Consider the following 22,303-nt stretch of genomic DNA (forward strand, 5'->3'; position numbering starts at 1 on the left):
CAAGACTCCACCACAGATTAGGTAATCATTAACATTTATTAAAGTATTTACCACCCCTGCTCTTAGCACAAGAGTTTCAGCTCTCGTTTCTGAATGCAACATTTTTTAAAAATAAAGACAGATTTCTCTTTACATAACTATATATATTTTTAAGTCAGGGTGTGGTAGGTGGCACACTAGCAGGAATCCAGTCTCCCTAGCTAGTGTTTCATATGCTTTGCTTAGGCAGACCCCTTTGTGAATTCTGGTTCCTCAACACCTGCCTTCTCCTGCCCTCCTCCTCCCACCCCCAAAGAATGTTCTGATCAGAGATTCAAATTATAACGTCAACCATCGATGAACATCAAGATACGTCTATGCCTGGTCGATTGTGTGTATTGACCCTTAATGGGGCACGGGTCAAAAAGCAAACTCCAACTTTTCAGAGGACAATGGAATTTCTCTGCTCCAGATGTTATCAGACATTTATATAGTACACATGGTCCTGGGGTAGACTGTTTTCCTCTAATACACTGGGAAAGAACGCACGTGCACAGGCACATACACAACACAGGGAAGATGGTAAGAGTCTCCCCTTATTGGTTTCGGACGCAGATATTTATGTTCTGGACCCTGTTGGAGCTTTCCCACAACAGAATAAGACCTCCTTTGAAGGCCACGAGTTAACTTCTGAATCCAAAGATGCCCTTGATATATCCTGTGAGACCACTCTTCGCTTTCTGCTCCACCTTGTCCTCCAGAGGTGGGAAAGCAACATGGTTGAGGGCCAGGTCAAAGAACAAGGGTTTGCATGGGACTGGCTGGAACCCAGGAGGGAAATGCACCAGGCTGGCTTGTTTGCTGACAAGAGAGGGATCCAGGCAGAATGTCTCAAACCGTTCAGAGAGTAGCTGAAAAGAGATCCAGACGCCAATATTAAAGAAGCTGATGACCTATCATGGCTGGCCCAATGGCCAAGCAGCAGCATCTAGACATGCAGGATGAGCAGTGGCATTGAGCCAGCTGGACTGGCTGCATTCTGGTACTCATTCATCACCACCACAGCTAACTAAGAAAAAGTATGGCAGACTAAAGGCAGCTTTCCCATGCTCTCAGCACAGCAGTGTAAACCCAAAAATGGAGACCCCAGATAAGATGCAGTGGCAGCCTCAGTTTCCCGTACCCAAACCAGCTGAAGTCCTGCAGTTAGCTACCTTGAGGTGACAAGAAACCTTCTCTCCCTCCCACATATACTCACCCATTTAGTGCTCGTGGGGAGATGGAAAACAATCAGCTTAGACCATTCTGTACCCAAAACAGACCATATTACACAACCCATTTTGAACACACTGGTCTTACTTAAGTGTGTGCATCTTAGGTTAGTTACAATTTAAAATAGAAATTGTCAAAATAGACACATGGCTTACTCTTAGGTTAAAATTAAGCTTTACTTTCCCCAATTACTAGAAAATTCTCCTCTTGCAGAAAAAAACTAGTGCTAATGAAATTGCCTCTTTTTCACCCCAGTGCGCAAAGCCATGACTCACCTTGCCATCCTTGACCTGGGAGGGAGACTCAGTCTCATGGGTGTCATTTGCATCTGAAAGATTCACAGAAGTGCCATATGAATATGCAGACAGAGACTATTAGTGTCAAAACTCATAAGATGTGTTCAGAAGTCACCTTTGGGCTCATGCTTTTCAGCATATGGAAGACTGGATATTCTAGCAGAGAAATTGCTTAGTTTATAAGTCAAAAGAGGTCATGTTTACAAACACCCCACCTTTCCTGTTTCTAAAGTGGCACAGAAAGGATCTCCCAGTCCCAACAGAAGCATGGCACTGTGGTAGCTATATGGAAAGTCGGTGAGGGCAAAAAGCCCCAAGGTATGTGGCAAGTCCACAACATTAGGGAGGGGGAAAAAACAACCACCACCTCAGATCTATACTTCCCTGGTTCTTCTATCTGCAGGCAAGGCAGATTTAGCAGTTCTTGTCTGCCAGAGATGAGTACAGGCTGGTATAGGTCACAAATTCCCCAATTCAGTTGACACTGAATGATGACTCAGTACAACTGTGTCAAAATAAAATTAGAGCTCTTTCCTCTTTCACTGAGCCCTCCTAGTATCTGCTTGTTAAGCCAGAGCCAGTGAGAAGTAATAGATGAGTCAGGAAATTCAACGCACACCCTACTGCTACGAAGGTGCCATACACTGGATGCTGTTTATCTTTGATGGCACCTAAGAAGTGCTCATAAGAGTGCTCTTTGCAGGATGGTAAAATGAACAGGAGTCCTTCAGAAGATCTTTCAAACCTCTGATTACAGAATAAACTGGGAAGGCTCTAGTCTGCCAGTGGCAGCCCCAGAGGTACCACACAGAGCATCTAGAAGAGGCTGGAATTGGAAAGGAACAGCTTTCAGAACACACTATAGATCGAGAAAACATGTGGGAAGCAACTTTAGTATTGTAGCATTTACAGATGAAAAAGCCTAAGTGGCTGCAGTATGTGTAAGTGATTGAATTTGAGGGAAGCCAGTTCTTCTGCAGGATTGCATAACTCACCTAATATAGCAGCTGCCTGCAGGGAGTATTTCTCTGCATTCACTTGATTGATCAGCTCCTGGACATCAGGCAACTCCTAGATCATTAAAGAATACCCCTGAGACTCCAATAATTATATAAAGCGAAGTTTTAACAAGAATTGGGATAGAAATGTTTAAAATTTAGACTCCAACTCTGACAAACTAGGAACTTTACAGCAGTGTCAATCAATTCTCAGAGGAGAGATGAACATATATAATAGCCCTTATGGTACCACATAAACCTTATTTCAAGTGAAATCCAGACACATGGACATAAAAGTATCTCAATCTTTTTTGGATAGCTACATAGGTAGGCATCTTGTTACTCTGGTGATAAGCTGTATAAGCAGCAGCTATATTCCTATCTTTACGTATCTAATAGTCATTGATATTTATTGGATACTTTTGTTGCAAAAAATCTAGGTTTCCTTTGCTTCCCCCTCCAATCATACAGGGCAGGAGAGAGGGAGCCATGCCTGCACTAGCATACTTCATCATAAAGCCTGTAGCAAGCACAAGGTGTTATAGAGCTCAAGGCAATATTCTTCCCACCATTTAAAGATCATATTTGAAATATAGTGGCCTACTATTTAGTTACTGGTAGTTAACTGAACTCTCAAGTGTAGAAGAGTTTGGTTCATACCTTCAAGCTGTTCTTATAAGCACCAGCCTGGGCCTGGACTTCACTGGCATACTTCAGGACTCTGTCATACAAAACAAGGGCTTCACTCCACTTTTTCACCAGTACATAGGACTGGGCAATGAAGAAACACCTGGCAGGATGAGGAACAAAGTTAACCCTTACAATGACTAATTGCTTTGCCTTGAGCATATTTCTTGAATATCTAAAAGTATATCGTTTTAAACAGGTTGCCCCAATATTGAGCTATACATCTGGGTCAGGCTGTTCTTCCTCAGCTTGCAGGTGCAGTCCCACTTATTTCACTCTGAGATAGAGTCTCCCACCCTTTCCCCCATCCAGTCCTGTGCAGTTGCACTGGAATGTTAATTATGTGACTTCCCAGAGTTCATGCCCAGTTAGCTCTAGAGAATTCTATTGCTTACTGCCAGCTAACAAAACAGCCTTGCTGTTCCCTCCAGATGGTTACCTATAAGCCTTGTACACAAGTGTCTTCAGTCCTATCTCCTTCTGGAAGTTCTTATCCTCTTCCAGGCCAGGAAGTTGTGGCAGTTCCACCAGATTCTGTACGAAGCATAGAAAAATTGGAATGCAGCAAACGCAAATGAATGCTCTTGTCTGGCATGTGAAAGAAGAAAGCTGCCCTTTTACTGAGTCAGAGCCTAGGCAAATATGATGTTTTCTAGTTATTGATATATTAATTTGAGAACATCATTCAATTAAACTTGTGTAGATTCACCCTAAGGGCAGAGTTTAAGGCTTACTGACACAAATATGCATTAGGACAGTGGGCTCAAACTTTCATAGTAAGAACCACATTGTTAGTTTCTTTTATGCAACATCTCCCTTCCCATTAAACTAACCAAACCAGTGGAACATGCATGTGGTAACTATGGTAACTGCTTACAAGAAATAGTATTAGGGAAGTTTCTAATGTTACTTTTAGCTGTCAATTTAATTTAGCAGTTGGAAATGAGACAGCATCATGGTGATACATGGAAGCTTGGGAACCTCTGCATTAGGGAATGAGATTCAAAAGACTTTAGTCAAATCAGCATTTTGAGATTACATTTAATACACTTTTTAAAATATTCCTAAGCGGTTACTGGGTACCATGGAATTTTATCTGAACCTTTTCAGCCAATCACATTAATCAGACTGTAGCTTCCTCTTCCTGGTTCGTCCTTTTGGCACCCTACATTTTTAAAAAGTCTCAGTGAGACACCTGAAAGTCAGATTTTTCTGCCCTGGCATTACCTGCAAGATGATGTCATAAAGGCGAATCAGGTCCTGAGGCCGTGCTGTACGCTTGCCATCATCCTCTGACTGTTGCTCCTGCAGCAGTGTCTTCTGCAAAGCTTTTGCCATGCTCTCATTGCGCTTGATGGCTGTTGACAGCTTGATGTACGTCAGGTAACTAGAAAGTATCATTTACACAAGCTGTGAAATTCTGTCAGAAGTCATTCACAGCTGTTCTTGGATAGAGTTTCCACTACTAGCCACACCGAACCCTCGCTAGAATGTGCGTCTATATAATGCGAATTCTGATAGAACGCGGTCGCGGATCCCAAATTTAGTAACAGTCATTAATTTTCATTGTAACGTGGTCCGTGCTAGAACATGGGACTTGGCATGGATCCCAAATCCCGCATTCTAGCGAGGGTCTGGTGTACCAATTTCCAGGTAGACCAAGTTCTTGGGGGGGGGAAGGAAGGCATGAAAATGGGACGTTGGGAAATGAATGAGGGAAAACCAGATTCTACTTGATCCACTAGGTCTAGGTGATTTAAGACTGAGGTGGCCCAAGACAAAGGATTAAGATGAGATTCTCAAAATCTACATGGGAATGCAACACTGCCCTAAGCAAACACTCTTACCTATGAAGGTACTGGATATTGGACACTTTCCCAGAATCCACTTCCAGAGAATGTTCCCGTTGCTTCTGCAGAAATTGGAACAAAGGTATGTGATTTACTTAAACTGGTAACTGGAGAAAAAGGACAAGAAAACCCAAATTTTGAAGGACATCTGGAAACTGAATGGTCTCATACATAAAATACACACTGGATGATGTTGGAGAAGATGTCCAGGCAGAGTTCAATTATGAGGAGGAACTTTGGCCACTGTTGAATTACTCTGCAGCACACCTTGTTATTGATGGATCCAAAAATAACTATGGCCATGGTAGATGTGGGTTTAACTTCACAAGAGACACTAGGAGATGAAATGTTATACACCTCTATCTTTGGAAATTGTAATATGTTTGGTGCTTACCTGGTCTGGTTTCAGCTCTTCGCGAACAGCCTGTATGGCATCTCGACATTCGCTGAGTAAAGACTCAAACAGACGTTCCTTTGTTTCCTCTCCTTCTGCCTGAATACAACAGAAAAGAGACAAAAATAAGTATTTCTCAAAACACACACATTTTCCTATTAGTGAGGCTGGTACTGTGGAAGAGTTGGTTAATCTTCCTTTATTAAGTCTTTTCAAACTTCTGCCAAGTTATTGCTTTTAAAATGTTGACCACAATGTGTAGCTGGATCATGTAACTGTACGTACTCAAACCGTTGCTAAACAGCAAAACTGTACTACAGAGCAACAACTCATGTCTGCACGTTTCATGAACTTGAGGCGTTGTTTCCCCAATGCTGGTACAGATAGATTCCAGAAAAGGAGAGAGGCATTTACACGGCCTGAAAGTTTCACTGTTGTCTAGCATGGAAGGTGTTTTTGTAAGAATTCCCTCCAGGCAGTACAGTGCAAACCAGTTTTCACGTTTACAAACTACATTAATTCTACACACTTTGAAAGGAGGAATGAAATGTTGGCAGATTTCTGATCAGTAGCACAATGGGTTGCAGAGCTAGAATGCATGTCCATACTGAAGACTGGAGTTCTCTCCCTATTGATACTGTTACTTGACGACATCAGAAGAAAATGCAAAGAGGATGATATATGATCACGTATGATGGAGTAAAAATTCAGCAGAGTAAATGTCGACAGCCTGATTTCCTCTTTGCTGCCATTTACACATTGACATTTTTGATGAGTTACATCACAACCACCACCCATCAGAATCAGTCATAGCTGTTTCTTAAATAAGCTTGAAGGGACTCCAGGCACTCACTCCTTCATAGATGGATGGCACCCACCAGCAATCCCACTGCTTGCCAGGCCAAGAAACAAGCCAACCTCTCTGTTCCCCTACATTTAACATTAACTGTCTTACTCCATTTCCCTTGTCTGACCCAAGAGCACGAGAATTGCATTAGACAACACTCCAACATTTGCAATGCATATTTAACATCTCAATATTTACTACATTAACTGTTTAAGAAAAAGCTGCAAAGTAAATTGGAATTTTGGTTTGAAAGGCTATTTATGTGAAAATACTACTAATCTTCCCCAAGGCATGAAAGATGACTGCTGATCCAGTATGACAGCCTAGGAGACCCAAGTCTCTTTAAAAGAGGCAACTCAAGTTCAGTGTCTTGTCAGTCTCAACTTTGATGTAATGAAATCACTTCTAGAAATGAGAGTTTAAGTTAATTTTCCACATCCCAGTCAATCTATAGTCCCTCTGCTACTAAGAGGCAAACTAGTGACCCAGAGGTGAAAGACTCCATATCCCCATTAATAATCCTCAACTCACCAGTACCTTCAAAATGCTTAAGTACTTTCTTTTTGTAAGCAAAATGAACCAGAAAACATTACAGTAAACACAGTCACAGTCCCAGGCCTGTTTTTCCTTTTTCCCAATAAAATAACCCCCAATGTCACAAGATGTGCCAGGTTTCAGAGTAGCAGCCACGTTAGTCTGTATCCGCAAGAAGAACAGGAGGACTTGTGGCACCTTAGAGACGAACAAATTTATTTGAGCATAAGCTTTCGTGAGCATCCGATGAAGTGAGCCGTAGCTCACGAAAGCTTATGCTCAAATGAAGATGTGCTAGGTTAGTATTAATCCTCTAACTGAAATCGTTTCTGCGTTACAGTCTTTTAGAACTACATTTTATCAGCAGCCTGATTTCCAGTAGGTCAGAGCAGGAAGTGGTGGACAACTGTTTAATGCACATTTTCAAAACTCAACCCTTCTAGTTCTTTTGGTTCATTACTAACATCCACACAAATGGCAATGTTTCTTCTCATAACAGGTCAACTACTGAAAGAATGTGTCATCTGATATTTCTGCACTTTCTGGACAGACAAGAATGCTAGGAACAAAAGTGACCCTTTGAATAGTGCCAGAGCATTTCCACAGCATGTACAGTTGAAATAGATATGGTCAGTAAATAATAGACAAGCTATCTTACAGTACAGAAAAATTTGAGTAGGGGTAATTAAAGAAACAAGGGGGGAGAAGATGAGAAATAAGCTGGGCTCCTGTTATCAAAAAATACACAGAATTTAGAGACAGCATTCCAGAGCACTCCCTACTTTGCCTGCCCTTCCCTGACCAAAGCTACAGTAGTGTTAATCCATGACACTTTGAGAGCTCAACTTCTTTGCATTTGTAAGAGTGATAGGAGATAGGAATTTCACTTTCAGTTGGCCTTGTTAACCTATCCTCTCTTGCAGACTATGTGTGAACCAATCCAGATACATTTTTAGCCTCCTTGGTGATAACTTGGGCTTCCTGACATCAAAGGCTAAACTAGCTGAAAAAAATCAACATAATGCTGAAAACAGACATGAGAGGAGGCTGACCTGGTAAGAATGATATGCTCTTATGTAACTTAAAGACCGAAAACAAAACACACTAATCTAAAAACCAAATAAGGAAACCCCAGGTTGTCAGGTCTATCGAAGACAGGGCATCCACCTATGGGTTACATGATTTGGTCACACGTGATGAACAGAGGGTGCACCTTGCTACTAACCAGAGAAGCAGCAAGGTATTTTACACTTCCTTGCCTACCCTATGCCATCGCTCCTGGATCAAGTTAATAAAGCAACAACTTGGAAGTCAGTGCGCTAAAATACTGCATTCATTACCATGGAAACATCGATGGGATCTAGCCTTATTCACTTATTGTGCTTAGTGCAGTTCAGGACACTAATAGAAATCATTCCTGCCTGTAGCAAGAAACTTGAGATAATGCATCATGTCCTAGGAAACCTAGATGGGAGTGCAAGTTTCAATTTGTTTTGTTATTCTGATCTCACTTCTACTACAGCAGTAAGAATTTCTAAAATCAGGTATCCAGTTCATTTTCCTTCCATAATGCTAATCCTTTAATAGCACTTCAATTAAAGCACCTTTAAAACTACAAAGCTCGCATTGCACTAATATGTAAAACCAAGGCAGAAAAGTTCATTTCTTCAACACCATACAAGAAGTCTGTCAGAATCACGGTTAGACCTCAGGAGTTCTTGCCTCTCAGTGCTGTGCCTAAAACACTCAGAAGAAAAGTGAGAATACACTCTTTTGAAACATCCAAGCAGGAGGATCCTGATCTTCACCTAATGGACTGACACATTGTGCTACCAATTCAACAATCCACTGAGAAACTCACTTCATTTTCAACTAGATGACTTAAAATAGTAGTGAAAAATCATTTAAAATAAATGCAAAGCCACTCTGATAAAGGAAGGAAAATTGCCTGCAAATGAATTCACAAAAGGCCCACTTGGGTTTAGAAAGGGTAGAATTCCTTTGGGGAAAAAAAAGGAGAAATTGTTACCCTGTATTCCATGTAATACACCACTGTGTAAACGGATTATTCGAGTCTGCTGTAGCAATCTAATTTCCCCTGAATTCAAACTGCAATGAAGCATAGAGTTTTGAAAGGGTCTAAAAATAATAGCATTATCCCAATGCAGCTTGTTACCTTTTTTTGCTCTGGGACAGAAGTCCTGTTGCACATGCCCAGTAAATATAAAACTCAACTGCTTTTCAGACCGTTTATCCTTCCCACAAAGACTGTCCAAATTATTAGGTTTAACAAACCCATTCAAGAATTTGTTATTTCACCCCTTTATAAAACTGTAGGCCTGCAGACTACAAACATTTTTAACCCTTTTATTTAAACTTTTTTTTTTAAACAAGATTATTAAGGCAGGACTAATTGCTGTGAATAACCAGAAACATAAGACACACCTGACTGCATTCTTAACTCCACCCACAGGAGCATTTCAACTTCAGTGGACACAAAGAAAGGAAAACAGATATATCAATATCAAGTGCAGACAAAGACAAGGAGGGTACAGCAAGATAAATACTTTCCTTTGGGGGAGGGGGGGGGAGAGGGAGCGCGCATGTATGCGAGCGAGCAAGAGAGAGAATGAACACAAACATTGGCATCTGGCGGGTGCAAGTTTTTGATGAGGGACAGAATTAAATTGCTTGAAACTGACTTGACAAAGCTCTAGTTCTGAAAGTTTAGAAATGCCCAATCTTAGTTTGTCCTTTTCACTCTATCCATAATGGACTGTCCCTGAAAGTTATTTTCCTTCCACTCATTTACGCAGTGCTCTCCTTCTACTATAGAGATGATCACAGAATCCTTACAAAGAAGTACAGTGACAGAACGAATTCTTACAGCACTTACAAACTCTACACTCTCTTCAATTCAATATGGCTATGGGTTAGCTATGTGCCTTCAAGTCATGGCATCTAGTCTCTATACAGGGGAATTCTCACAAGTGAGAAACACCTGGGTCAAATTTGAATGAAACTGGCTTTTGGAGTTCATATTTTAACATTTTTTCTCTGCTTCCCAAATTAACACAAAGCAGCTAAAAAGTACACGCTCCAAGATTCTGCATTTATTTTACTCACAAGACTAAGGCATAATAGGTTTATGTTCACTTCTGGTCAAATGCAGCTGAAGGAAAATCTAGTCCTTACCTTAAGCAACTGAGTTAAATGCAAACACTGCCCAGCTTAGCAGTCTAGATACAAAGGGGCATGGACTTTTAGGTACTGCCACAATACCGTAGAAACTCAATTACAAACACTCCAGGAATGGCGGTTGTTCAGAGTTTGCAACTCTGAACAAAACGTTATGGTTGTTCTTTCAAAAGTTTAAAACTGAACATTGACTTAATACAGCTTTGAAACTTTACTATGCAGAAGAAAAATGCTGCTTTTAACCATCTTAATTTAAACAAAACAAGCACAGTTCCTTTACCTTGTCATTTTTTTTTAAACTTTCCCTTTAATTTTTTAGTAATTTACATTTAATAGTATGGTACTGTATTTGCTTTTTTGGGTCTCTGCTGCTGCCTGATTGTGTACTTCTGGTTCCAAATGAAGTGCGTGGTTGACTAATATGTTCGTAACTCTGGTGTTCGTAACCGAGGTTCTGCTGTACAAACAGGACAACTGAAGAATCTCAGACACTAGCCCCTCTTGGCTGAGTCCAATATTAGAGCATTGAAAGTCTGGAGACTGCTCCTCTCTGTATCTATAGCAACAAGGATAGTCAAATCTGGTGTCATACCATTGTCCTCCGGAAGCCCATTAGAAGTTTTCAATAACTATTTAAAGAACAAGATGGAATCAAATTCAGCATTCCATTCTGTCACCATCATAAGGAACAGGTCACCCAAAGAGCAGGGGGTAGCTAATCGAAAGACTCCCTAACAACGGTTAACCTGCATTTATCAAAAGAAAGAAAGTGACAGAAAGTTGATGAACACAAAAGCAAAGCTGTACCACCACCTACTGGTCATACTACAATCTTACTTGCAGGGAATTCTATTTTGAGACTATCGATTTAACCCATAACTTGAACTTAAGTATTATTTATTCAGAAATCAATATGCTTGCATAAAAATAAAAAAGTTTCAGGTGAAATCAATAAAAATAAACTTCTAGAGGCTGCACAACCAAATTCCATTTCTTAGGTTTCCTTTAAAGCACAGCTATGATTTTCTACCTCCACCCACTGTCTCCATTCTGTAAAAAATAAAGGTTTGAGAGAATTAAATCAGATCTTCGTCTTTTTTAAAAACTCTTAAATTTGAGCTGTGTGCCCACTCCACTAAACTTTTCTTCCTGCTTGTAGAGAAAGCCTTCCCAACTTCTGATGTAGTCAGGAGCAGGCCAAGAAACAAGCAGCAGTGACTGCTAAAGATAGACTGCAGCTTCAAACAGCAGCAGCTCAAGACCTGTAGCCAATGGAAGGCAGGAGCATTATTTCTGAACCCTTTCCCTGAGAAATCTAATAATCAGGGAAAGAAAAAAAATCTCGTCTTCGTTGTGCACAGCCAAACAGAATTACTCTGACTGCAAGTGTTTTCTGATAATTAGGCAGTTCCAAAACATCTGGGGCTAAATTTATCCCCGGTGTAACTCCAGGGATAATCTGGCCCCTGCTATTTATCAGGAATCTTTTCCTCCATTCCTTTATAGTGTTCATGCAAGTCAACAGCATGCCACAACTCCCAGATCTGCTCCCCAATACAGCACAGTACTTGTTTTCTCCATGGAAAGGGCTAGTTACATGGCCCTTTTGCTTCTGTCCAATGGCCAGCACAGGTGATATTTAAAGAACCAGGGTTTTTTTGGAAATGGTAGCTAATCTATTTTCATGTATACAGCATCTTTCATCTGAAGATCCCAAAGAGATTTACAAAATATGTTCAGAGATTACTACACTCACCATTTAAATACAGCTATTTCTGGGGTAGAACACGTCAGCATACAGCAACAATACACAAATAAGACAGCATATAGGTTAGAGAAGCAGAAGATATTAGAACACTGGCATAGAATACCTGGAAGTGATCTCTTAGTTACCTGAGCAATGGCCGCTTCATTATCTGCCAGCCCCAATAAAAAGATCCTCACTTTGTCTATCTTCACTGGGACAGTTCTTCCCCTCCATTCCACCTCACTCATGGTAGCTGCCTGCTTTGCTCGAGTCTGGGTGATCAGTGACTGAAAAGTGCAGACAGAGGTAAATGACTAACAATTTAAATGAACACAACTTTTGAATACTTTATTAATAATCCTCACATTTACTTTAAAAATTAAGGGTTGGAGTATATTTCAGGGTTCCATTACTTTCTGCAGGATATGACCTTGCTCCCTATACAGTAACATTGTTCCTCTGTCTGTTGGTTGTACAATGCATGGATATTTAACTTAAAAAGCAAAGCCAAAACGGTGAGCTGGTCACCATGTGTTCCAAATTTTGGAGCATGCAGTAAATTACCTCTAATTTTTCAGCAAGAAGACCCTCGGTGCCACCAGATCTCAGTCTCATCTGCATTAACTCACTGATAGCAGACTGGTCACCTGAGAGAGAGAATTGACAGATTGAGTCTGAGACCCAACTCATTTTCATTTGTCACAGAAAGGATTTGGACCCGGGCCTCTAGAACACAAACTAGTGCTTAGGTAACGTTGGGAAGAAGGAAAAAGTTACTTTGTATGAATCTTGCCCAGACTATGTATTTATTCACACTACATAAAACCATAGTGTTGCACAACTCAATATAACTTCCACTTTGATAATCAGGTGCAGAACTGAAGGGCCTTGTCAGTCACATGGATGAGTCTGGAGGGTTTGCTCAGGGCATTATGTATGGACTCATTCCCATGTGTCAACAAGTTTAAGATAAACATTCCAATAACCCTTGCCTCGAAAGCAATCCTTACTTTAAGTATTTGGTCCCCTACTTTACTTACCAATATTATAGGCACAATAGCGAATGTTGGGTGAAATCTCCTCCACACGCTGATTATATAGCACAGCCTGTTCCTCTGTGAAAGCACTGGCCAGTTTTTCATATATCGTCCTGCAGCAGGAAAGTGAAAACCTACGCTGTAGCATTTGTTTTTAATAGGATATTAAGCTTTTGCTAAGGGAAAGGATGGCTGCTGAACACTAAACCATTACTCTGAGGGAAGCTGTTTCAACACCACAGCTCAGCTCTCTATCATCATGCTACTGGTTAGCACTATGGCAATCAAAGAGCTTTCAGAACTTTGGCAGAAACTAAACAATTAGGGTTAACAAGCAGCTCACCTAGACTTATCTAGTCTTGTATCAAATTGTATTAAGTAAGTTCAAGTTGACAAAGATGGTAAGGAAGAGAAACTCACTTGCATTTGTTGAAAGCCTCCATAGCCGCTTTCCACTCCTGGTGTTCAAAGTGCAGCATTCCTGTGAGGTAAGCCATGTACGCCTGCAGACAGAGCACAAGTGGACAAGTTAATTGTTGTGAGCATAGTTCCATTCTGTGTGTCTGTTAACACTGATGCCACTACAAAAAAAATCCTAATTCAAGCAATGTTATCTATGAAAAACAGTTTTGATTTTACACTTACATGGCACAAGTTAACAGCATCACTATTTCACTGATAGTTACAAATTCCTGATGTGAGACGAAGACACGCCAGTTGGTCTATCTTGCAATCACTACTCACACACTGCTGTTGTCAGAAGCCCAGCAAAGGCCCACAAAAGCTACAAAATGGCAGGTTTAATCACACCTGAGCAGCTATTAGAGCTCCCTTCACAGGAGGCCAGTATCACAAAGCGATGATTGTTTCCTGTCTCCACTGGCCAGTAGGCAGTCACGTTACTTGTGATCCAGATATACAGTAGAAACTTAGAGTTACGAATCCCTTGGGAATAGAGGTTGTTCATAACGCTAAACAAAACGTTCAGGTTGTTCTTTCAAAAGTTTACAACTGAACATTGACTTAATATAGCTTTGAAACTTTACTACGCAGAAGAAGAATGCTGCTTTCCTTTTTTTAACGGTTTATGTTGACCACAGTACTGTACTGGACTTGCTGTGTTTTATCTCTGCTGCTGCTTGACTGGGTACTTCAGTTCCAAATGAGGTGTGGGGCTGACTGGTCAGTTTGTAATTCTGGTGTTCGTAACTCAGGTTCTACTATATATTTTAGGGCTCTGAAAAAACTGGTAGCTTACATCTGGTAAGAAATGTTGCTCAATCCTATGAGTTTTCAGAATGCTGCACTCAGCAAAACGACAGCACAGCTTTCTTTTCTGAAGTGAGTAAGGAGTGCTGTACCCTCATCCTCTCCCCTCATTCGTCTCATTTAAAAAAAAAAAACTTTGTTTAATCTTAATTTAAATTAAACTGAGGCAAGGGCCATTGCTTAATGTGTTTATACAGCACATGTACAGTTGGACCCTGATTCTGATTGAGATCTCAAGGCATTTCTGTAAAGCTTCTAGTGCTACTGCTCAACCAACTGATTGGATTAGTTAGCAAGTCTAACTACACACACAGTAGAGCTCAATAACCGGTAAACTAAAATCATCCTGGACATTCTTAATTTGAAGTCAGAGCAGGCAATTTAGTGTCAGTTTACAAAGAAGGACCCTTTGTTCAACTAGAAACAAAAGGTTAGTTTATCCTTTCTTTGCCTCTGCTATAAAACAAAACTGAATGTTAGAAGTAACCTGAGCTTCCAGCTTAGTCTTGGCATCCACCCGATTGCTTTCACACAGGCGCTCCAGCTCCTCAGCATGTTTCACGGCTTTGCGCAGGCGAGAAAGCAAATGAAATCGCTTGCGGGGTTCTGTGTTGGCTTCCTGCTTAAGCTGCATTGCGTAGCTCCAGGCTCTCTCTGCATCCATCAGTATCAACAGCAAGTACCTATAGGACAGACGCAGGAAGGCTATAAATAAAATGAGTCAATTTTCCAGTAATTTTTTTTTGTTCCTTTTTATCACTCAATGAAAAAACCTTATGAATTAAAGCTTTGTTTGCGCAAGCACCGGTGCCTTTGCCTATATTTTTAAAGGTAACCATGAGCAAGTAAACAAGGCCCCATTTTGTTGTTTATCTTATTCATTGTGTGTGTGGTTTTTGGGAGGGGGGTGAGAGAACCTGGATTTGTGCAGGAAATGGCCCAACTTGATTATCATGCACATTGTGTAGAGAGTTGTCACTTTGGATGGGCTATCACCAGCAGGACAGTGAATTTGTGTGGGGGGGTGGAGGGTGAGAAAACCTGGATTTGTGCTGGAAATGGCCCAACTTGATGATCACTTTAGATAAGCTATTACCAGCAGGACAGTGGGGTGGGAGGAGGTATTGTTTCATATTCTGTGTGTGTATATAAAGTCTGCTGCAGTTTCCACGGTATGCATCCGATGAAGTGAGCTGTAGCTCACGAAAGCTCATGCTCAAATAAATTGGTTAGTCTCTAAGGTGCCACAAGTACTCCTTTTCTTATTCATTGTGTGGCTGCTTGTTACTGAGATGTAACTACTGAAAGATGCCTTCAGGAATTCTAAAGCTGTGAAAGAAAATTTGGTATTAAGTCTCTGCTTTGCAGCATCACAAATTCCTGTGGAAGATGACTAAAAGTAGAATAGTCTCTTATTGCTTTTCCGGGTACATAATTAAAAATAATTTTCAACAACCAGATGCATTTTAGAACATTAACACAAACCAGATGGATAGAAACCCCATGGGCTAAAAAATCCATATTTTCATCCCCCCCAAAGAGGAAAAAAGATGAGAAAGCAGACAATCAACTGTTTCGAGCAGCTGGGAAATGAGCCCAAAGCTCTGGTGACCCTCCAGTTCTACCAGAAAAGACATTCTGGTGAATTTTGAAGGTACAAGTACAAACTGCAAACAAGTGTTCCTGTTCAAAGATAATGGATCATGTCCCCAATCTCATTCTTGCTGGTAACAGCACTTTAGTTGTCTATATTCAGATGGCTATTCTAAAGAAGTGCTGACAAAGCACTTCCCCTAAAAATATTTGAACTTTACTGCTCAAGAAACCAGCATCAATAGCAGTAGCTAGGGCCAGGCAGTGAGGGCAGGAATTATGTTTTCCCCTCACACTACACTATCAATGCCCCAGTTCCCTTTATTCTAGTCTGAACTTGGGTCTTTATTTTAGGTTTTAAAACTCTTAAAAAATTAAAAACTCTCCACAAAAGTAAGTGGTTTAAAACTGTGAACTAGGAGAACACCCAAACTGTTTTCATTTGTGACCTATGTGAAGATAAATTACCTCCAGGAGTGATTCACTAATGCACTGCTACCCAACAACAGATTCTCCCCATGCCGAATACCTGTTGTCAGAGAGAATCTCCTCAGTTACTTTCTTCCCTGTGAACTTGTGTCTATTTCCCATCTTGAAGCTAAGAGTTTTTCGGAGTCGTCTTAGCCTGCGGGAGCAATAACCCCTGCAAATAACCACAAAATAAAATCAGTCCTTTCAAAGAATGTGACTTGGCTCCTATGTATCCCTCTTCCATTGCCAACCTATATTGAATAATCAGAAAATGCTGGACAAAATGTACTTGGTATGACAATACATAAGTTTTTGGGAGTGAACGTTTCTAAACAATACAATACATAGCCAAGTTTAAGAAATGTAATAGGAGCATTAAACCTGAGATATGGCAGATGGTTAAAAAAGACAAGAAAAATGTAGCAATAAAGCAATATGTAAACAGACATGTCATGGCCACTGACTTGGACTAACTAAAAGAGTGATGCTCTCTGCGTTCCAAATGATTTCTTAGAAGAGGTAATGTACACACAGACACGCACACACAAAAAATCAGTTTAAGACAAGTTCAGTGGCTATTAACAAGGTATTAGTGAGGTCATTAACGAAAATATAAGGGAACAAAAACCAAGCAACAAATTAACCCCAGTATTCTAATAATCTGATTAGTCAAAGAGCATTAATTTCATTTACAGACAATGGGGACATCCATTTACAGTAAGGCCCCTACCAATAGCTCTTTATTTGGCAACTGGTTTTCAAAGTAATCATCTTTTGCTGCCTATGGCAGCAAACTGGCACATAAACATGCTCGGAGCTAAAACTGACTCGGCATGGTGATTTACACTAATCAAGGTAAGTATATTGCCTATTACATATAAAATGCCTTGGTGTTATTTGCTAACATACTAACCTGTATCTCTGGAAATCTCCGTGCCGTAAACCATGCTGCTGTTGGGATTCCTTAATAATCTGAAGGACTGGAATTCACATTAAGGAACATTTATGATTGTACAGAGTTTAGTTTAGGATAGAATGGCATACCAAGACCAATGGGAGAAGACAGAACTCTACAGGATTTTTTCTGACACACAAACATTAAAACAGATATTGGTCCGGTGCACAAGAGAGGAATTAGTGAAACCTTTCAACAAGAAATGCAAGAGCTGATTGGTCTGCAAAAATTCTCTCACCACCATATTTTATTTTTCAGAATTCTATGGATACAAATTAAGGCCAGGTCTACACCTAGGTCTGCCAGTACAGTTATACCAGCAAAACCTTTTTACTGTAGATGCAATTATACCAACACAATAGAGTTTGTCAGTATTCCAACACAGTGAGTGAAATGAGCTATACCAGCAAAAGCACTTATGCTGGTATAACAATGTCTACCCTACGGTTTTGTTGGTATAGCTATGCGGCCAAAAAAAACAAAACAAAACAAAAAAAACTACATCTGACACAGCTATGCCAGCAAAATTTTAATTTTAGAATCATTGCTGAGTTTTATTGTTTGATCTCTCCTGAAAAGGATGTTACAGGCACTTTACTGAATGTATTATAATTGCTACATTGTGATTTCCTAAAGCAGTCTTCACCAAGTGAACCATACCCTAAGTATACATATTCCTGTAAAAAGGATGGTAGGAATAATTTAAGGTTTAATTTTGCACTAAAAATTGGTTAAAAGAAAACTAGTAAAGCAAATTTAAAAAACAATTAAAATTAATATTACTTCCATAAATGTTTTGTGGGAGAACAATGTAACAGCATTTACATACCAATTCTTTTTTTTCATGTAATGGTTTCCAGACAAGATTACGATCTTTAGCATAAACACTGACTGACTTACTGGTGTGTCCGGTGTTTGCTTCACTCTCAAAAAACTTTCAATTAATGAATACTACACAAAAGAAAAATGCACTGTACATTTTGGTGACCATCATGGATTTTACTCATTCAATTCATTTAAATGATAATCAGTGTTTTTATTTTGGGGGAAAGACACATGCAGAAAACATCTAGCTCAAGAGAAGTGTTTTTGGACACAGAGTGCCTCACTTATATTTAAGAATCAATCTCCACAATCTTTACATATTAAATCCTAAAATTACATTTCCTACAGCACCTATGAGCACTACTAATCTTGTCAAAACTAATACCAATTATAGTAGTTATGGAAGAAAATAATTAAATTGAAGTCCCTTTCATTCAGAGGTACTTTAAGATAAAGATGCTGCTTTTAAAGTACACCTAAAATACAGTGCTTGAACTACTTAACTATTAAAATTACAACACTAGCTAATATTTATAGAACAAAGGAGTCTTCATTTTGGAGCATGGGGAAGCTTTACAACAAATTTACTTTTTTCTTCTAATTTTTCCTAATTCTAAGTATTTACCTTGAATTTTCTTTTAATTTATTTTAGATTGTTTAGTTATATAAATATTCATTATTATATTATATTCATAAGAGCTCTTTTACTTACAATTTTGTTGATTTGGGCATGCCTACCACCACTGATGTGACACTGGGACTGCCACTTTATCTACAAATGCTAAATTATATCACTATTGTCAGAAGTTAAGTTATGACTTGTGTCCTCATTTCAATTTGCATTTCTTCCTACTGCAAGATACAACTCAGTTTCGCAACAGCTGTGCAGCTAAGCTAGTTTCATACTAAAACGTCTCACAAGAAAAAGCCTACAGCTTTAATTAAAGTACCAACAGGTAAATCAACTTTATAAAAAACTACCTCACAGATCTCTTCAGTGATTGGACAGAATCCCAAGCTTCTGGTTAGTCTTCAGGTTGACACATGGCAATATGTATGAGGCTTCACTTAGCCAAAGTAATTCCTAGTTTTTCTATATTTTAGAAGCATCTTGTGCTCTCCGCATAGTGTGATAAAAAATACAGATGTGGATAAAAGGGACTTATGTGGATTACTATGTATTTTTAAAAAACTGTTAAAGTGCTATTTTGTTTACAAATTCAGAGAAACCGAATACTTTACTTTCCCCTGAGAACAATAATGATACTCCCATATAAAATACTTTATTTAAAACTACCCATTCTGATTAACTCCATTATAGTTATAACAACTGCCAGGAAAGATCCTCTGCTCTCCATAGCTTTTTGTGGAAGTTACATGCTACACAAAACATACCTATCACACTAGGATGATAAAAACTGTAATTGCTAATGTTCCTGTCACTCACCTATTTTATCCACGATAACAAGTTCTCTTGGAGAAACCAAACATTAGTATTGAGTAAAATTCATATGCCACATGCCCATACACCAAGCAAATAAAATCTAGACTGGAATTTTCCATTTTTGAGGGTTAGTGATATTTGTTACACTGGCTGCAAGGGTGGTGTCAAGAGGATAAAATCATAGTTGACATCAAAGATGAAAAGCTTACATCCCGTTTTCTGCAGAAGCAGAGTGATGTTACCAGAAGCCTAATCCAGTGTCATCCAGTGTTTTTTTTATGCTACTATACCAATTTATATTATTAAAACATCCCAGCAATACCAGTCAGTGCCTGACACCTCCCATTTGTTTCTCCATGTTCTAACCCATAACAAATCTCACACTACTCCTTACCTCATCTCAGAAATACTTCTATTTTGGATGAAAGAATATACAACTGAATGACAGCTCAGCAATGCCCAGCACAAGGGCCCATCAAAACAGGAATGAGAGCCTTAGAGTACCAAGAAATACCAGTAAAAGCAATATGCAAAGAATTACTTCAAACCTGAGGTCTAATATTCTGAATAGGATCCAATTTGTCTTTGCGTGGCGGACAGCTTCAGACTCTGGACAGGATGGCTATATATGCATAAAGCCATAAAAAAGCTTCCATTATAGTGTACAATTGAAACTCTTCCCTTCCCACCTGCCAAGGCCAGTCTCCGCTCTTTCCAAACTGACTAGTTAATGTAACTTAATTACAACACAGAAAGCTGCCCCTTTTAATAATCAGTGTGGAGGGAGCGTGAAAAAGAGAGAAAAGCTGCTTTCCGGTCCCTTTCCCCAGCATTTTTTCCAAAGCCACATGACTACACGCCGCCACGCCTTTGTTTCTCCCCTCTCCCGAATACCCCACCCTCGTCTGTTAACAGTGCAAAGCGAACACCCAAGGCAGATACAGCTGGGCTGCCTGTGGACACATTGGCGGGGAGCACGGAGCCACGCTAGGAATCCACCCGGCTCTGTAAAAAAAAATCTCCGTTTTACAGAGCGCGCGCGCGTGTATGTGTGTATGGGGGAGGGGGTGTTTTCTGGGCTTCCCCGCCGCCCGGCCTGACTGACACGTCCTCACTCGCTGCCCCTCCGCCCGGCCGGCCCGGCAGGATACTCTCTAGGCCCAGGCTGTCCCCGAGGCTCCCCGCCTTCGGCCCCGCGGGCTTCTCATTCTCCTTGTTCTCCTCCGGGCCGGCCCCGGCCCCGGCCCCGCCGCCGCCGCTTCCCCCGCGGCGGCCGCCGCCGCCGGCCACCTGCCGCTCCGCCGCCATCTTGCGCCGCCGCCGCGCAGCATCATGGGCCGGGAGAGTAGAGCTGCGCGTGGAGGCCATGGCGCGGGGAGAGCTGGGATAGAGGAGGACCCGGCAGGCCGGGGAGCTGGGGGCGGGCTCCAAGCTGCAATTTGAGCCCTTTCCGGCCTCGTTGTGAGAGCTGGGCCCGGCCCGCGGGCGGGGAAAGGGCTGCTGTCGTCACTGGAGGTGGGGCCGGCAGCCCCTCCTCCCCACTCCTCTGCAGGATCTGCCCCGCCCCTCACGCCCCCACCCTGCCTTGGGTGGGGCTCACACACGCTGCCCCTCACCCCCAGCCCTGCCAGGGGCCTGAGCCCCAGGCTGATCGAAGCTCTGGTGCCCATCACCCTGGTGTCTGGGCACCAAGCCCTGGAGGGCGCAGCGGATTGGCCTTGCCCGCCCCCTGGGCCTGAGTCCTGCGAGCGGGTGGGAACCTAAGCTGGACCCTGGCTGGTAGTCTAGCTGCACCTGTAACCCGCCAGGCCAACCCCCTGGATGTGAATGCCCTGCGTTTTGCTGGGAGGGGAGGGTGAGAACCAGAGCCCAAATCCTGGCACTAGGGTTGCCAACCCTCCAGGATAGGCCTGGAGTCTCCCAGAATGGGCATCGATCTCCCGATGACTACTGAAAGCGATCTGGGAGATTTTAATCAGATATTTTTAAGAAAATGACATTACATCATGTTGGGGAAAAAGTCTCTCGGAATAGTTTCAATCAGAGTTGGCAACCCTACCTGGCACAAATGTTGCAGCTAACAGGCTGCGCCCCAACCTCAGGTGCCAACACCCCATAACTCCAGGGAGGAAGGGAGTCAGACTCCACACACAATCCCCAATTTGCATCTTGGGCCCATCTCTAGCTGATGTAGGGCCATACTGTAACCTCCCTCCCTTTGCGGAGCCCCCACAGGATGTGGAGAGAGGGCTCTGGAAACTGCTGGGATTTAATCCTTATCCTAGACAAAAGCCTGCTGCAGTTTCCACGATATGCATCTGAAGAAGTGAGCTGTAGCTCACGAAAGCTTATGCTCTAATAAATTGGTTAGTCTCTAAGGTGCCACAAGTCCTCCTTTTCTTTTTGCGAATACAGACTAACACGGCTGTTACTCTGAAACCTGTCATTATGCAAGGCACTGCATTTAGCCGTATGGAGTGGAAATCTATCAACTGCATGAAAAAACTTGATAAAGCCTGCTGCAGTTTCCACGATATGCATCTGAAGAAGTGAGCTGTAGCTCACGAAAGCTTATGCTCTAATAAATTGGTTAGTCTCTAAGGTGCCACAAGTCCTCCTTTTCTTTTTGCGAATACAGACTAACACGGCTGTTACTCTGAATCCTAGACATTGCCACTTTTCTACTTGCCAGTCATCCAGCCTCTTCCCAGTCCTCCTACATACTTGTTTTGTGAGCTGAAATAGTTGGGGACAATCGCCCTGCTGTGTCCCTGCCTCATTGCTTCTCCATTTCCTTTCAAATCACAGCTGAAAACACATCTCTGCTCTCCTTCCCACTGGTGCTGCTGGCTTTATAGCTGGATGCTTTCATTTAAGCCATGTCTTCCCTGCAAAAAAAGTGTGATT

The 22,303-nt window shown here is 41.3% G+C and overlaps 1 protein-coding gene across 1 annotated transcript; it reads right to left on the bottom strand.

Annotated features, from left to right (window-relative positions):
- Window positions 1-17: 17 nt before the first annotated feature.
- SRP68 (signal recognition particle 68) lies at window positions 18-20,737 on the bottom strand. The gene is made up of 16 exons (XM_073310647.2): window positions 20,548-20,737; window positions 17,086-17,152; window positions 16,231-16,344; window positions 14,596-14,791; window positions 13,260-13,342; window positions 12,843-12,952; window positions 12,367-12,449; window positions 11,949-12,089; window positions 5,477-5,575; window positions 5,080-5,144; window positions 4,460-4,619; window positions 3,672-3,766; window positions 3,206-3,335; window positions 2,543-2,618; window positions 1,527-1,579; window positions 18-890 (listed from the first exon to the last, which is right to left on the bottom strand). The coding sequence occupies exons 1-16, from the start codon at window positions 20,702-20,704 to the stop codon at window positions 663-665; spliced, it is 1,857 nt and encodes a 618-aa protein (XP_073166748.2). The 5' UTR covers window positions 20,705-20,737; the 3' UTR covers window positions 18-662.
- Window positions 20,738-22,303: the final 1,566 nt, after the last annotated feature.

Source organism: Lepidochelys kempii, chromosome 14 (assembly GCF_965140285.1).
Source record: "Lepidochelys kempii isolate rLepKem1 chromosome 14, rLepKem1.hap1, whole genome shotgun sequence".
Lineage (NCBI taxonomy): Eukaryota > Metazoa > Chordata > Testudines > Cheloniidae > Lepidochelys > Lepidochelys kempii.